The sequence below is a fragment of the Siniperca chuatsi genome, linkage group LG19, assembly GCF_020085105.1.
Source record: "Siniperca chuatsi isolate FFG_IHB_CAS linkage group LG19, ASM2008510v1, whole genome shotgun sequence".
Classification (NCBI taxonomy): Eukaryota; Metazoa; Chordata; class Actinopteri; order Centrarchiformes; family Sinipercidae; genus Siniperca; species Siniperca chuatsi.
In genome coordinates, this window is record NC_058060.1 from 5,073,923 (window position 1) to 5,091,422 (window position 17,500).

Sequence of the window (17,500 nt, forward strand, 5' to 3'; positions counted from 1 at the left end):
TACAGTGCAGATCCACACACCCACAATAATTAAAATTGTAGGCTAAACAATAAGGCATAAGATATTTAAATCCTTAATAGATCCTTAGAGAGTAGCAATATATTGAAAAGATTACTATTTGCCTTTTGCCGACTTTAACTTTTTTAAAGGACATGACCCTGATGTCTGGATGTGGGTGTGTCCTGTTGCAGCTTGCTAGTCAACAATAGTTGGAAAGCAACCTCTTGCAATGTCAAGTGCTCAGAAGCCAAAACAGCTGGAGAGAGCAGATTTAGAAATGAGCACGTGCATGATCAGGATTGTACACTCAAATCTGATTCTGCTCTTATGAATCTGCCTGTGCACTCTCAAATGTTGACTTGTACACTGAGTCACGCTCAGAATTTGTTTTGTGCTCTCTAAAATCTTTTTCATTAATATACCACGATATGCATGCAACCCAAAAATTGTGACCGTGCGGACTGTTCGCACTAGAAGCGCACCGAGTGGGCTAGAAAACTAAACTGGGCGCTTGTTTTGTTTATGTATGTTCTGTATTCCCTTGCCTTGGTCCTATTGTTGTTAAAGGGACAGTTCACCCCAAAATCAAAAATACATATTTTTCCTCTTACCTGTAGTGCTATTTATCCATCTAGATTGTTTTGGTGTGAGTTGCCAAGTTTTGGAGATATCGGCCGTAGAGATGTCTGCCTTTCTTGAATATAATGGAACTAAATGGCACTTGGCTTGTGGTGCTCAAAGCGCCAAAAAAACACATATGAAAAACTTAACAGCATTGTCTCTTTCCAGAAATCATAACCCGGTCACTCAAGATAATCCACAGACCTTGTTCTGAGCAGTTTCATGTAGGAACTATAGGTAGAAAGAAAATAGTTAATACATGAAACTGCTCACAAATCTGTGGATTGTGGAAATAGCACTACAGGTAAGAGGAAAAGTATGTATTTTGGATTTTGGGGTGAACTGTCCCTTAAGTGGTTGTTTTGTTTTTTTGACGCTTTCATGTCGTTTTATGTTCTCAACATTTTGCAGCTTGTTTTGGACAAAGTGTGTTTCAGAGCCTTACTTGGTGCCCGACAGCAGCTTCACCCATGTAATACACCATGTTACAGGGGGACATATATTTTCCTGGTGGTGAAAGGTACACTCCCTTTGTTACAGTGCAAACAGCTCTCCCTGTTGATGTTTTAAAACTCGACAAAGTTTTCCGTTGAGCTCCGAAACATCACAAGTGAGCTAGGGGAGAATTTGGGACTTGGTCGTGATGTTTTATCTTTAAACTAGCTGTGCCCTGAGTTTGAACAGGAGAGAGATGTATGTCACCATGGTCTCTACCATATACCACAGTGCTAAACAGGAAGTGACTTGATTGTGTCCAACTCCCCTCCCTAGGGCCCAGCCATCATGATGGCATACCTGCTGATCTCAGGTCTGTTCCTGACCAGACTGAGGAGGCCCATAGGCAAGATGACAGTCAGCGAGCAGCGCTACGAGGGAGAGTACCGCTATGTCAACTCTCGCCTCATCACCAATAGGTTAACAAACCAGCAACTGCTCAAACCCTATTACTGTTCAACTGTTACAACAACACTACATTGACATTTTTTTCTTTCTCTTTAGTGAGGAGATTGCCTTCTACAATGGGAACATGAGGGAAAAACAGACCATTCATGCCACATTCAAGAAACTGGTGGGTAACAGTTTAGCAGTGTTTCCCACAAGGTGAGAATGTGTTTTGTTAGAGTCCACAAAGGGATTGCATTTATTATTTTCAATAGAATGACCAGGTCCTCTGTCACCTCTGACCACAGCCAGCATCGCTTATTGGTGTGGTTGGGTGGGGTCAGTAATAGGGTTGGGCAATGTCTACCACATTGGAATATCACAAGGTCCACAGTGAAACATTGGGATGTAAATCACGATGTTATGACGGTAAAGGGGTCAGTGGTCAATGGATGTCAGCCATCGGCAATGGACGATGGCATCATTCATCTGCCCAACTCTAGTCAGTAATGTGTTGTAATGTGGGGGGGAGTGAGTGACTCCTTAAATTTGACTGCAACCGCAGTGCTATGTTGTCATTGGTCATCAACCAGGTCCAAGACTTGTAAGCAGGTAAAAGCCTCTGAAGCATTTACATGCAACAGCTACATTTGATGCTGTTATTGACTTTGAAAACAGCTACAAATATTATGTTGGATATCGTAGAAAAGGTTTCAGTCGTAGTCATCTGGACACTGTTTTCAAAATCAAGATGTTTCGGCTCCCATCCGGAAGTCATTCTCAATTGTGAAAATGGTCTGAGAACTCAGAAATGTAAGCTACTCTGTGTTGCTTAAGCCCTGCCCTCAGGGAGGAGGGCACAGTTGTCCTGAGTATCTGCTGTTTACTTTGCCTAGTTTCACCTGAAACTGACCATCTTTTGTTTCCATGATGGCCCAGTAATCAGGCCTATTGTTTTCTGGCTGCAGCTCCCTCATCACTGTTAAGTACCTGATTAGCATATGATTGGCTTGACCATGGTGTTAATACACTGTGGTAAACGGTTGGCAAGTTGAATCTCAGACCACCATTTCTGTTTAAAGAGGGGTTTTCTTTTTTCACAAAAATGGCTTCTTTGACTCCTCTTTCAAACCAACTCTTCTCTCTACTTAGAATCTTCACCTCACTGTCTTGTGTGGTTTGTAGCTTGCTGAGTTGGTTTGAAAGAGGAGACACTCAGGAAGACTCCTCCCTGAGGGCAGAGCTTAAGCAACACAGAGTAGCTTAAATTTCTGAGTTCTCTGGGAGCCGAAACGTCTTGATTCTGAAAACAGTGTCCAGATGACTACGACTGAAACCTTTTCTACGATGGAACATTCCTGGACGAATGAGGGAGTACGCTGTCTTATTATGTTGGATAGTAGAGATAAAAATATACAACAGTAGAGACAGCAATGTGTTGTACAGAGAAACATCAGGTTCATTTTACCTTCTTCTTTTGAAAGGAACAGACATGCCAAAAAAAAAACTATTTAATTTGGGCACATATATTTGGAAGGGTTACCCAAATTCATTCTACACAGGGAAAACAAAGTTTTGTCCAAGTCCTCATTACTGTGTGTTTTCCCCACTTCAGAATGTGAGCATATTTATTTTGTCTTCCAGGTGGACCACTTGCATAACTTTATCTTCTTTCGCTTCTCCATGGGATTTGTGGACAGCATAATTGCCAAGTGTAAGGAAATATATTTCTTACTTTAATTGACAGTATTTAGGTCATATCCCTGATATTTTTTAATTTGCCTTGCTGTAAGTGATAAGAAGAAAAAAAACATCACTTCCCTTTACAATAATGCATATTAAAGACAATTTTTTTTATCAGGACAAAATAATGAGCAAAATAGTATAGTGTGTGTGTGTGTGTGTGTGTGTGTGTATATATATATATATATATATAATCAATACACAAATAAAATACATAAAAATAGTAGTTTAATATTGTTTTTTTTAAACACAACCTCTCTGCAACTGGATTAGATTTATCCAGGAAATTTAAAAAAGGATCCCATAATTTAAAACGATAATTGGGAGCTTTCCTTAAATATTTACATATTGTTTTTATATGAAACATAGAGTAGAAACTGTGTTTTAATCAAGATAGCAATAGCAAATAAAAGTGGTGAGAGACATCATTGTCTATGGCCATGTGACAGGGGGAATTCTGTAGAATTTACCATGTTCATAAAATTAGGCCCACTCAAATGGTAAATGGCTACATATAAGGTTTTTGCCACTCATTCATCCATTCACCAACACACACACACACCGATGGCAGCGAGCTACCAACTGGCCAACCATCGGGAGCAATTTGGGGTTCAGTGTCTTGCCGAAGGACACTTCAACATGTGGACAGAATGTGGGGATCAAACCGCCAACCCTGAGATCAGTGGACAACCCACTCTACCACCTGACTCACAGCTGCCCATGAGTTATGTGTGTTTATTTTCTGTTCCTTATGTGTCCTCTGCAGACCTGGCCACTGTGGTGGGATACCTGGTAGTGAGCCGGCCATTCCTAAACCTGTCGCACCCCCGACACCTGCACAGCTCACACTCTGAGCTGCTGGAGGTCAGAGAAAGCAAACACACTTACACACAGTCCACCTAAATAACATGATGTAGATTCACCTGCTTTGTCACATGGTTATTGGTGGCAAATTAAAACTTGAAAGTTAAAATTAGAGATACATCTTTTGTGGAGAGCATTACAGTTTTTCCTTTGGAGTTTTAAATGATTCTGAGACAATTTTGACTTTTAAGATTTTAAGATTACAGATGACTAAAATTAACGGAAATGTATGGAAACCTGGCCTTGCATGTTAATGCAGCACAAACTTTTCAAACCAATCAGCGCATATAACTGCATAAGCACTCAGCAATAAGGTAATTTTGACAATAATGAATATATCTTATTTCAATGATGCCATCTTAAAAGGATAGTTTGGGTTTTTTGAAGTAGGGCTGTATGAGGTACTTATCCATAGTGTATTACCTGCATTACATGGTCGGCACTTCCCCAGTTTAGAGAAGCAGAGAGTTGTCCCGGCATGGAAGCTGAGCAACGTACTGCAGTGGACAGGGTCAGCAGCAAAACGTATATTAGCCACCTAAAAGAAGGCCCACGAAAAACAAAAATCAATAGCAGTTCAAGTGTACGCTATATTTTGAATATTTTCATTGCTTTACCTTGTCGGCATACCGCCATTTCCTTTGGAACTACATTTTCTCAACCATAGAACTTCCGTAATTCCTACACATAAGCACACTGTATAACACCACCAGAGATCAGCTGTTTGGGTCAGAAAGTGCTGTTGCGAGATCAGACTGAAATCAAACTTCACTTGTCTATAGATTTAACAGATGCAGACTGTCTGTGGGACACTGACATCCTCTGATTCAGAAAGATCCTGAAGTTGTGTTGTAACCAAGTCCCACTTGTGGCAGCAGTAGCTCTCTCGGTCTGTGGGCATGGGCTTACAATTCACACATCTGCACCACCAGGTAGCTTGTGCTCTTTCTTGGCCTCCAGCTTGGCCTCCAGTTTCCCCAGAAGTTTCCCCTCTCTCTCTCTGTCAGTTCAGTGTCCTTCTGCAAAAGTTCTTCTTTGGTATACTCGAAAAGGTATCCCCTTGTCTCCACAGTAAACAGCATTTTGTTGTCGCTGTCACAGCCACTTGTTTTAATTTTCTTTAATTCTTTGTCTCTCTTCCATAAACCGCTGAAAGTCTGACCCAAACAGCTGATCTCAGGCAGGATTATATAGTGCACGGCCAAGTTGCGCTTATGCTTAGGAATACGGAAATTGTACGGTTGAGAAAACGTTCCAAAGGAAATGGCTGTCCAACGACAAAGTAAGGCAATAAAAATATTCAAAATATGGTGTACACTTGAACTGATTTAGATCTTTTAGGCGGCTAAAATACATTTTGCTGCTGACCCTGTCCAGCAGTAGATTGCTTAGCTTCCTTGCCAGTACAACTATCTGCTTCTCCAAACTGGGGACATGCTGACCGCCATCTACTGCAGGTAATACACTGGACATGGATAAGTACCTTATACAACCCAACTTCAAAAAAATCTTAACTATCCCTTTTAAAATGAAGAAACACCAATGACTCCCTGCTATAAAACACATATAAAACAGTACAGCTTGCTTTGAAAGTCCTTTGCAGTAATGTTTTGGGGCTATGAGGTTTAACGTAATGGGGGTAACTATGGTTCTGTGAATTCCTGGATGACTTCCAGTGGCAGTAATCAAAGTGGATATGTCTCCTCATGCTTTACGCAGGCTATCTGCGTGTCCCAGCTATAAATACCACGTGGTAGCCTACATCCAGCCTCTCAGAATCTTCTCGCCCTAAAAGGTTCAGCGTGACCGGCATGACTGGCAGTCATCCAGGAATTCACAGAACCGTAGTTACCTCTGTAACTTCCCTTCTGTTTCATTCCTTCCTGACTGCCAGTGGTAGTAAACAAAGTGAATGATTCATACCAATAGTGTCATGAGGAACAGACACCTACCTACTGGTCAACTGCTGAAGCCAGTGGTAAAATAGCTGATGCTAGAGTGGACCCAGGATGACAGATGATGTCTGAGGGGGCAGGTTTTCCTGCTACCTCATAAGCCTGTTTGATTGTCTCAACAACTCAGTGGGAGAGCCTTTGTTTAGACAGTGCATGTCCCTTCCGCTGTAGCAGACAAACAGCTGCTCAGAGCACCTAAAGCTCTGTGTTGCCACAATGCCCAGACTGGACCAAGCAATTTGGCCTTTTCTTCCACCTCAGATCTAAATGTGGGAGGATGGTATGCCTCCAGTTCTATGGCCTGATTATTATGGCTGGGGGACAAGATCTTTGGTAGGAAAGAGATATTATATTTATAATAATTATAAAAGATATAGCTACCACATGAACCTTCAAGGTTAAAGGTAGCCCGGCCAGCATCAAAAAGATACTGCAAGTACTGCAGAATGTCCTGCAAAGGGCTGGACACTGGGCCTAACCCTCTGTCTATGCGCCATGAAGAAAACCCAACAGTTTCTCTACACCATCCTTTTGGAAGGAGCCCTTGTACTCTTCAAGGTCTAGTTGAGGGCTCAAGGTCAGTTAGGAGTGGCCGATCCCTCTCAATGACCATACCGAGAGTTGAAGGAGGCTCAGAGACGGATGCCAAACCCTCCCGTCCAACTGGGACAGGAGGTACATCCTCACTGGGAGCTGCCAAGGATCCCTGTCACCTGGGGGCCACTAGGCGAGGACCCTGTGATACAACAATCTCACCCTGTGAACCATGGGGGCTATCAGGGGATCAGAGGGAATGCATAAAGGAGATCTCTTGGCCAGGTGTTGGCGAGAGCATCCATCCCAAGCAGGGCACTGGTCTCTTCCAAGGAAAACCACAGAGGACCATGAGATGTGCATTCTGAGGCAAATAGGTCTACGTAGGCTTCCCCATACCAATCCCAAATCATTTGCACTACCTGAGGATGTAACCTCCATTTCCCAGTGGGCAGCCTCTGGTATGAGGCAGATCCTCCTAGGCCTGGGAGGTGCATTGCCCTCAAAGTAGCCATCTGTCTCTGGGCTTCCTTTAGGGATTTCCTTTCTTGGTGGTTTTATATGAAACACCGCTGAGGTGTTGTCTGTCTGAATGAGCACATGCTTCAGATATGTGTGTGTGTGTGTGTGTGTGTGTGTGTGTGTGTGGACATAGGGGGAAATCAGGCACTTGGCTGTGGCCACGAGACCCACCATCCTCCCTCCCTCCTCCTGGGTCCCCAGCAGAGTGCCAGGGGCACAAAGCTAAAGAGCAGAGTATCAGGAGCATAGAGTTGAAGCACGGAGAACCAGGACCACAAAAACTGTGTTTTTTGCCTAAATGTCAAATTTGACACAAGGGGCACCTGCCTACCCTTTGACTTTTATGCATGTTTTTAGGGACCTTAACATGTATCCAGAACCACCAAATTCATATCACTTCTTCACTGCAACACCAACTTTCAGTTGGATAAGGTTGCAACTTTCTAGCTTTAGTATAAAGGGGTCAAAATCCAGTGAAATTACCTTATCGGGCCTTTTGACCTTTCAGTTTCCTTATCTCTGTGTTGACATTTGCAACTGTACAGTTGGGAACATTTTTGACATTTGGAATTGTACGTTTGGGAACATTTCTGCCATTTTTAATTGTCCATTTTGGAAACCGTGACCATTCAAAAGTGTGCCAAATGTCACAATATAAGGGAGTGTGAAATATGAAATCACTACGCATGACAGCATTGTTTTTATTCAAGACCTGGGTACAACTTTATCCATGACAGTATATATGTCTTCACAACCAGTGTAGGAGCTGTTTCCCAGTGTGACAAGAGCTTGCCTGGCCTCTTAACATGCGGTGCCATCATGTCTGGTGTCCTCTCTGTCACCTCAGGATTAGCAGAGGCTGAGCAGAAAACAGAGCAGTAATGTCAGGGGTCCTCTCTCTGACCTGAGGCTGAACACGGGGCTACAAGTAGGGCCAAGAGAGCAGCAGGAACAGTGAAGAACAGAAGAAAAAACAAACACGCTTATTCATATAAATATATTAACTCTTGACATTTGGGAACCTTGAACATCCCATTCTAATGTATGCCAAATGTCAAAATAAAAGGGTATATTCCTTAAACTTTGACATTTGGCATACCTCAGAATGGCGCATTAAGTGTTCCTATTTGGACAGCCCGCTGTGTATCAAATGTTCCCATTTGTCTTAATGGGATTTTGTGGTCCTGGTACTCTGTGGGGTCCTCCAGTAATCAGGCCTGGGGCTCAAAGGCTCTAAATGCCCCTGCTCTATTGGGCTCTCCCTACTCTGCATGCCTCAAGACAGGCTGTCATTCCTGGGGAGACTTCCTGCTGGCTCTCCCTCCCCTTTGACATTTGGCATACCTTTTAAGGCCTTTACACACCAGGGGCGTTTTGTTGGTGTTGTTAATTTTCACATCAATATATTTTTATAAATAAATGTTGTTTTTGTCATGAGTACATGAACATGAATATTACACGGCGAAAACCAATTATGTTGTGTGGAACCTGTTTTGTTTTTGTTCAAAGAAGCGCAGACCGACAATGATCTCGAGGGGATTTCTGCAGCAGCAATGCAGCGAAAGCCTGATCCCATTGGGAGAGAAATTCCACCTGGATGTCTATGATATTGTAATAGCTTGGGCAGAAGTGTGTGAGATAGGAAAGAAATGAGAGATGTGATAACTTATCAACCACAGCCTAAAGGGCAAAAAATTGCACTCTGACCATAAAGTCACTGGTAGGATGACAAACACAAAACACAGAATATGCTTACCGCTCTGTGCAACGATTAACCAGCGGAGAACACCAGGCTAACAGCGAGAAGATCAAAGAGGCCAGATGTAGGGTACCACGTGGTATTTATAGCTGGGACATGCAGGTAGCCTGCACGTCACGTGACTGTTTATAGAAGATCTCAACCTGCACAGAGACATATAGTATAGGAGACATGTCCACTTTGTTTACTGTCACTGGCAGTCAGAAAGGAATGAAACAGATATGATGTGATTGGACCTGTGTGGCCTGTAGGACTACTACCAGAGTGGGAGGATGCTCTTGAGAATGTCCCAGGCCCTGGGCAGGATTGTACTGGCTGGCCGAGAGATGACCCGCCTCTCAGGGTGAGTGTTATAGAATAGCACAATAAAGTTAAACATAAAAAATTCATAAAAAGTCATTTAAAAAATCATAGGTTATATTAGTCTTAGCTCTTATATGTTAGTCCAGAGTCTGAACATCCTGATGGTATTCAGTGACCTGTTAAAACTAGAGGAGTAGCCAATTCAAAGGTATAAATAAACTTTATTTTACCTTTCTTTGAGGTTTTTTTTTTTTTTTTTTTTTTTTTTTTTTTTTTTTTTTTTTTTAGATTTCACTGTTCAATTGATCGGGGTCTGTTGATTGTTACAGCTCTGATTCACATTCAGTTTGAAAAACTTGATGTTTTTGTTTATGACTTGCTTGCATTCTCATCTCTTGGCTACATAGTCGCAATGCATGTTGTGAATTAGCATCTTGGCCAGTAAAGGTTAAAAGAAAAAGAAATTAAAAGCCATGACTCTTTCTCAAACCCCAGAGAGCCTTCTATACTGCCTTAATTGGTAGAATACAGAGAGAAAATAGAGGTCAGACTCTTGGTTGCTAGTGATCTACATCTGGGACCCAAGTAAATGGTAAATGTACTGTACTTGTATAGCACCTTTTCAGTCTTCTGACCACTCAGAGCGCTTCACTTTGTTATAACTTACACTGCAGGGCTCAACACTAACTTTTAAACGTGGTTGCCAGGCTGGCAACCAGGCATCAGCTTTTGGTTGCCGACACTGAAAATATGGTTGCCATTTCTAGTCGCCTTATATTTTGAGTAATTAAAATACTATACAGTTATACGTCAGCTTAATGATGAAAATGGGACATAAAAGAATGTTTAAAAGCATTATTACAGTAACCGAACAAAATTCTTTGTAGTTTGTGTTCTGATACTTTATAGAATTTGAATCTTAAGTGTTATCAGTGTCCACCCTCAATAATAATAACTCGGGGTAATAACTGTCAAGGTTCATAGACAAAACTATATTTTTTTCGTCATCATTATTAGCTTAAGCCTATGACATTTTACACTGCATAAATTAGCCTAGTGGCTAGTGGATTTTTCCTCTACTCATAGCTTAACAAATTACATATTATTTATGCTTTTTCTTACTGACCGTTGGTATAAGTCACTGCATCTCCCAACAAAACACCATGGTTGAATTTCAGCATTACGTAACTTAACAAGTTGCCATCATTTCAAGTAATGTTTACTTCATCTGTCTCCCCTCCGCTCTATCTGTGTGCTCAGCCCCGCCTTCAGTGAAACACAGAGCAGACAGAGGAGAGGAGAGAGAAACTAGCGCGAGCGACATGCTAACATTGATAAAAGGAATTGATAAGCTCCTAGGCACGCAATTCCGATGGACAATTTTAGAACCGATTCTGAACTGGAACCAGTTCTCGATTCTTATCCCTAGTTGCCACTGATGGCAACCAAAGGCAAAGAATTGGTTTCTTACTCAAAATGGTTGCCAGTGGCAACCGTTACTGTCATGCCCTGCTGTGGTGCGTGTTGGTACATAGCATTACTCACAATAGTTGATATATGACATCACAGCCTCTGTGTACTCGTCCAGACTGTTCAGGACTGTGTACAAGCAGTCCTGAAAATATCCCAGTCAGTACAGTCCAAGCATGCACTAAGATCCTCCATAGCTTCACTGTTCCACTTGATATCCTCACAACAGGCTTACAGAGCTTTAATTTCTGCCTGTATGCTGGAATCAGGTGGACCATGACATGGTCAGAGTCTCCCAGTGCAGCGCAGGGGATGGGGTGATAGGCACTGCTAATTGTAGTGTAACAATGATCTAAAATATTCTCCCCTCTGGTCTGACATTTAATAATCTATTTGTATTAGGGGAGTTCATGGCTGAGATTACCTTGGTTAAAGTTGTAGAGGACAGTAACTAAGGAGTCCGGGTTTGTCCACTCCACACAGTATCTGGTCGGCAAGCTTGCGCTGTCTTCTGCACGTTAGCCTGCGGTGGAATGTAAACAGACCAGTTTGAAGGACATAAACTCACAGGGGGAGTAGAAGGGTTTGCAGTTGATGAAAAAAGATTCCAGATCAGGAGAAAAGTACTGTAGAATCACTGTCACATCATTACCCCAGCCACTGTTTGTGTAAAAAGCAGATACCTCCACCTTCTGTTTTGCCTGAGAGTTCTGTGTCGCGATCCACTCTGAAAAGCTGGAAGCCTGCGGCAGTGCACCGGCACATTTCCCTCTCCTCCAGCATTTCACTGAATGGACAAAGGTGTGGGCACCTCGTATTTCCCCGGATGAATCGAGAAAAGTGGGAAATAAATCCGCTCTGATGTTCATGATCTCTTCTCTGGTGAGAGAACCCTGGGTACTACAGCAAAACACTGAATTAACAAACAAAACACGACAAAACATTGTGCCCCGAGGCAGCCATCTTGGAAGTCATGAAATTTGAATGCCTTTGTCTCACAATAAAGTTGTTCTTTATTCTACAAGTGTTGCTGTCTTTATTTGGTTCTGTGTGGGTTGACAGGTGTTTTTTTTTTTTTGTTTTTTTTAGAAAAAAACAACACTGTTTACGCTGAATAGCCACAGGAGGCGTTACGTGTGCACTCTCAGTCATGGCTCTGTCGCAGTTTCAATGTCAATTGGAAATGTTTTGAAGAAGAGCGTCTAATCTTCCGCAGGCACATTTATTAGGGTACAAACCCTGAAGGGAAGCCTTTGAAAGTCATGGCACCTCTTTCCTTTTCTCCAGCCATGGCCACAACAGCTGTAGGCCAAGGTTTTCCAGGAAAGTGCGATGCTTGTGAGATCTTCTGGCTTCCCAAGTAGAAAATTTGGCCAGGAAAACTGTGTGTGTTCATAGCAGCAAGGTCAAGGCAGTTAGGTTAGTTCCTTACTTACAGTTCCTTACTTTGTGCGCATGCGCCAGCCCGCATGCTGCCTGTTGCCTTAGCTCCGTCTCGTCGTCTTACTTTTTCCAACTTTTAACTTTCCTTTTTTCTTCAAAACTTGAGTAACTTGTGTGTAAGTGTAATTTAAACTACGCTCTTTGCGAAAATGAGGGTAGAAAGTGTTTTTGTACTTTTTTTCGCCGTGGAACTTCTTCTTCTGCTACTCGGTCAGGGCTCCGCTGCAGATCAGCTGTTTGGCCGCATTGTTTACACCAGGGAACAGCTGATCGCGCTGAAGCCGAGCAGCATGGCGCCCAGGACAACTGATGTGCCCACGGAGATCTGGAGGAGGACACACCGAGGATGCAGAGGTGGAACGAAGCGGCAAGGGAAGAGAGAGGGGTGCAGACAAAAGAGACTTAAGAATAAGAGATTTAAGCCGTGTCTGCCTTCTCTCGTCATGGGCAACGTGAGATCGCTGGCGAATAAAATGGACAAGCTAACAGCGTTAGCCCGGAGTCAAACAGAGTTTCTACTATCAAGCAGAGCATCTGTAGCCCGGACATTGAACTGTTAGCTGTGGGACTCCGGCCATATTATCTGCCACGTGAATTTTCCCATGCCATTGTTGTGGCATCCCCCCCTCTGCTAACCCGGCATCGGCGTGCAACGCCATTCACACCTCCATAGCACAACTCCAGACTCAACACCCGAGTGCACTCATTTTAATCTCGGGTGACTTCAACCATGTCAGTGTTTCAACAACACTGACTAATTTCACCCAGTATGTGAGCTGTCCTACAAGAGAGGAGAGGACACTGGACCTGCTGTATGCTAACATTAAGGATGCATACAGCTCTTCCCCCCTCCCCCCTCTGGGTAGGTCAGACCACAACCTGGTTTACCTTAAACCCTGCTATGTGCCTCTGGTTAAAAGGCAGCCTGTGACCACAAGGACAGTGAGGAGATGGTCAGGGGAGGCCTACGAGACACTGCAGGACTGTTTTGAGGTGACAAATTGGGATGTACTCTGGAGCCTCATGGAGAGGACATTGACGGGCTCACTGAGTGCATCACTGCTGTCGGCCCTCAAGCTCCTCTGAGTACTCTGCTCCCCCCTCCCCATCAGGCTAACGGCCCTCTCCAGACCGACGACTCCCCCCCTCCCCCACCTGTAACTTCTGCTGTAAGCCTGACTGCTGACCAGGTGAGAGGACAGCTGATGAAGCTCCACTCAAACAAGACTAAAAGCCTGTGCCCCCCAGCTATGTGGAGTCCTTCAACATGTCTTCAACCTGAGCCTCCCCCTAGTGCTGGAACAGCTGTGGCCCATGGTCAGACCCCTCCTGGATCCCCTTCAGTTTGCCATGCAGGTGGATGCCCCCCTTGTGTCCTGGATTGTGGACTACCTGACTGGCAGACCACAGCACGTGCGCCTGCAGCACTGTGTGTCAGACAGCGTGGTCAGCAACACTGGGGCCCCTCAGGGGACCGTCCTCTCTCCCTTCCTCTTCACAATCTACACCACAGACTTCAGCTACCACACAGAGTCCTGCCACCTTCAGAAGTTTTCTGATGATTCTGCTGTGGTGGGGTGTATCAGTGGTGGTGATGAGACGGAGTACAGGGCTGTGGTGGGTAACTTTGTTTCATGGTGTGAGCAGAACCATCTGCAGCTCAATGCGACAAAGTCAAAGGAGCTGGTTGTAGATCTACGGAGGGCCAAGGCACCAGTGACCCCGGTTTCCATCCAGGGGGTCAGTGTGGACATTGTGGAGGACTACAAGTACCTGGGAGTACACTTAGATAACAAACTGGACTGGACCAAGAACACTCAAGCTTTTTACAGGAAGGGCCAGAGCCGCCTCTATTTTCTGAGGAGGCTGAGGTCCTTCAATATCTGCCGGACAATGCTGAAGATGTTCTGAGTCTGTGCATCTGGCCTGTGCTATCCTGTATGCTGTTTAACTCCTCCCTCTAAGGGTTAGTCTGTTTGACCCTAGGTCTTGACCCTAGGTCACTAAACTGGACATTGAGCATTACATCTCTGCCTTAATTAATAATAATTGTGCAATATTCTGTGTACTACTCCCGTGCAATATTAGGTTTCCCATGTTAGTTTTCTTATTTATTGTATTGATATTATATACCTCTATTACTCTTGACAGTACATGCACCTCCCCTTATTACTATTACTTATTACATATTTGGTGACACTGTATTTTATACTGTACTTTCATCATCAACCAGTAAACCCACTTGGTACTCGACACTTAGTTTATCTTGTACTTATACCGACCTGATACTTAATTTATTTTCTGACCTGTTTTATAGTGTTTATAGTGTATCATATCGTTTTCTAGTACTTCTCCTGTGTGCACTGACGTAAAGGCAAGCTACTGTAACAAAGAGTTTCCCTACGGGGATCAATAAAGTATTTCTGATTCTGATTCTGATCTTGACCCGTTGTCCTATTCAGAGATCATGTCGTCTGAGCTAGCTTTGTAACTCTCATGCTCCAGTTCTGCTTTTAAATGATCTGATTCATAAATGGCACAAAAACAGATTCCTCACCACAGTAGCCTCAGGTACATCTTCGTTCCCAGTCATCGAAATGTCCAATGTCAGAAAAACTGCTGTTCTGCACTAAACCTTACACACAGGTGCTGCACAGGTGCTAATGTAAAGCTAATATAAATAAACTTTTTCATTGTATCTATTCATAACAACAGTGCCATCATGAGGCCAAACAGGAAAACACAACATTACCTGCTATCAACAAGAGAGAGAAATTATTAGAAACAATGCTTTTTATCATTTTTGACATTTTAATACCAGCACATAGTTAAAAACAAATAGTTTAAAGAATACCAGGGAGCTGAGTGCTTAACTGAATGAAAGGAATTTATTAGACAGGGTATAGTCTTGGGTCGCTAAAGACCCATGGTATGCATTTAAGGTTTAAATGTCAGTATAGTTGATCTCACGACACATCTGCTGTATTTTTGTTTATTTTGTCTGACAATATTGTGATCAGAAAATAATTATTCTATCTGCAGCTCAACAGCTGGGAATGCCTGCTGTATGAGTATTTATGAGCCATGATCACATTTTATACTTGTCAATCTCAGAACCCTAGAGATTAGCTTTTTATTAGCTTTTTTAAAATGTATCTGCTTTCAAATCATCGTCAGATGATAGCCAATGGGTTCCAAGATTGCTAATCAGTCTGTAAATAATGACCAATGCATGGAAGAGGAAGTCTTGGCCAGGATATCCATTATCCAGATATCCACTGGCTACACCATAAGCCCTGAAACAATGGCCGTTGCCCCCAAGACGCGAAATCGTCGTCAGATGATTCTGATTGGTAACAAATGAAATTGCATCATTAAAGATTAATTTGAAGTCAACTAACAATAAATACAGGCATTTGCATATATTTTCAAGTGCATTTCAAGCTTTAGAGATGCAAGCTGCTTCATCAAAAATTAACCAAAAAACAACAGGCAGTTTAGTGGAGCAGGGAAAAGAGCGTGAGACCCTCTGATCTTGGAGCCAGATTGTTTCTGACAGCCATGATGGAGCCTGAACACAGGGCAACCACTTCCTGTGTACATTGGCCGTTAGAATGGAGTCAAACATGCTGCAAGCTAGTAAGGGAACAATAAAATAATATACTTCCTTCCAAATGAAAAAGAGCTAGGATCTGTTCTGATGAATTCAAATGACTTTGTGATTCATGTGTATGTCCCCCACAGATTCACAGCTCGTATCACTGAACTGATGAAAGTTCTCAAGGAGCTGAATGCTGGCAAATATGAACGCACCATGGTCTCCCAGCAGGAAAAGGGTACACAACTCCTAATTGTAAAGAAATATGTCACAGACATATTATACAGATGAGTTCTCATCTCAGATAACTGTGCAGTTTAACTGATTTTTGGTTTATTCCATTCACCTTAGATTCAGGCATAGCAGAGAAACACATACTGGTGCCTGGAAGTGGTCAAATTATCAACAAAGATAACATCATCAAGTACGTCTCTTATTCTGCACTTGAATATACATCTGCGAATTGTTTTGTTTGTCTGTTCTTTTCATGAGCTCAGCTTTAAAGTTGGGGTATGCGATTCTGGAGAAATCTAATACCATGATAAATACTATGATATAGAGCGAACAGCGACACAGCAAGTAATGTAACTAATGTTAGCTAGGTTGTGGGTTAGCTTAGCTAGGTTATGGGTAAACTGAATGTCCGTGGGCAAGTCATATAACCTTACCTGACACACAAATCATGGCTGGAATAGTGTTGTGTGGCCCGGTCCGAGCAACTTTGTTTTTTTCCCATTTAAAGAGGGGGTACAAACACCAGAATTTTTCAGCGCACACACTAAACGGATAGCTAGCGGACCATGAGGAGATATTCTCTGAATTTGACAAAAAGGCATGTATTGGATTAGAATTGCATACTCCACCTTTAAAGCAACATTTATTTTATTTTGCAGATTTGACCATACCCCACTAGCAACACCTAATGGAGACATCTTGATCAGAGACCTCACATTTGAGGTAAAGCTCTCATCTTTCATTGCCATATGTTTAGTTGAATTTTGGTTTACTATTTTTTTTTTTATCAGACAGCATGTCCTTTACACGTCCTGTAAAACCTGGAAAACAGTTGACCAATTTTCCAGTCATAGAAAACACATGAAAAATTTGAGAAAAAGAAAAATGTCCTGGACATTCTTGTGTTGTCCTGGAAAATTATTTCAGCATCCTCCTATTTTCCTTTAGCTGAGAATGAACTACTAGGCTGTCTATCAGAGCTCTCCCTGGATGACATTGCCATCTGAAAGGGCTATGGTATGATCATATTAACGTTCAAATGGTATTTTGAATAGGTTGCTCTCGGTTATGTTGTGGAAACGCTGTGAACACACCCCCAAGTCACTTCACATGGTAGCACATGCAGATTGGATGACATAACAACTTAAGTGGTGAAACTTTGAATAATGTGAGTTGCATTATCCTTCAAATGTAAATATTAGTCACTGCTGGCTGGTAAATGGTAGTTTTTATTAGGTTTATAGAGAAATGTTGCTTTCTTCCCAACTTGTTTAAATGGTGGAATAATGTTAAATTAATTAGCATGTTTGGTTCAGTTGCTAAAGTTGATGCGCATGCTAGCTTTTTTTTATCTGCAAAGGTTTAAGGTTTGTGATTCAACTCTTACTAGGAGCAATGGTTTCAAATGTGTGTTGGGCATTGTTGAGAGAGTTTCATAATAATGAATGGGAAGCTGGGGTCAAAACAATGAATCGGAGCCCAACTGTATGTGAGTCAATGGTACTTTTTTACTTCGCTAGCAGTGTCTCTTCAAATGTAATGCTGCATTGTTAAGGTAAAATGGACCATAAC

The 17,500-nt window shown here is 42.6% G+C and overlaps 1 protein-coding gene across 6 annotated transcripts in view; it reads left to right on the forward strand.

The window, feature by feature from the left end:
• Positions 1-17,500, forward strand: part of abcd3a (ATP-binding cassette, sub-family D (ALD), member 3a) — a 50,211-nt gene that overhangs the window by 25,276 nt on the left and 7,435 nt on the right. For 4 of the 6 annotated variants that reach the window (XM_044176452.1, XM_044176451.1, XM_044176454.1 and 1 more), the window contains 8 exons: positions 1,393-1,535; positions 1,621-1,690; positions 3,148-3,217; positions 4,013-4,110; positions 9,132-9,223; positions 15,841-15,932; positions 16,046-16,118; positions 16,588-16,651. In XM_044176452.1, the coding sequence (XP_044032387.1) occupies positions 1,393-1,535; positions 1,621-1,690; positions 3,148-3,217; positions 4,013-4,110; positions 9,132-9,223; positions 15,841-15,932; positions 16,046-16,118; positions 16,588-16,651 (702 nt within the window). Of the gene's footprint in view, positions 661-1,392; positions 1,536-1,620; positions 1,691-3,147; positions 3,218-4,012; positions 4,111-9,131; positions 9,224-15,840; positions 15,933-16,045; positions 16,119-16,587; positions 16,652-17,500 lie in introns of those variants that run through there. The other 2 variants (XR_006375758.1, XM_044176456.1) reach the window with 2 other exon arrangements.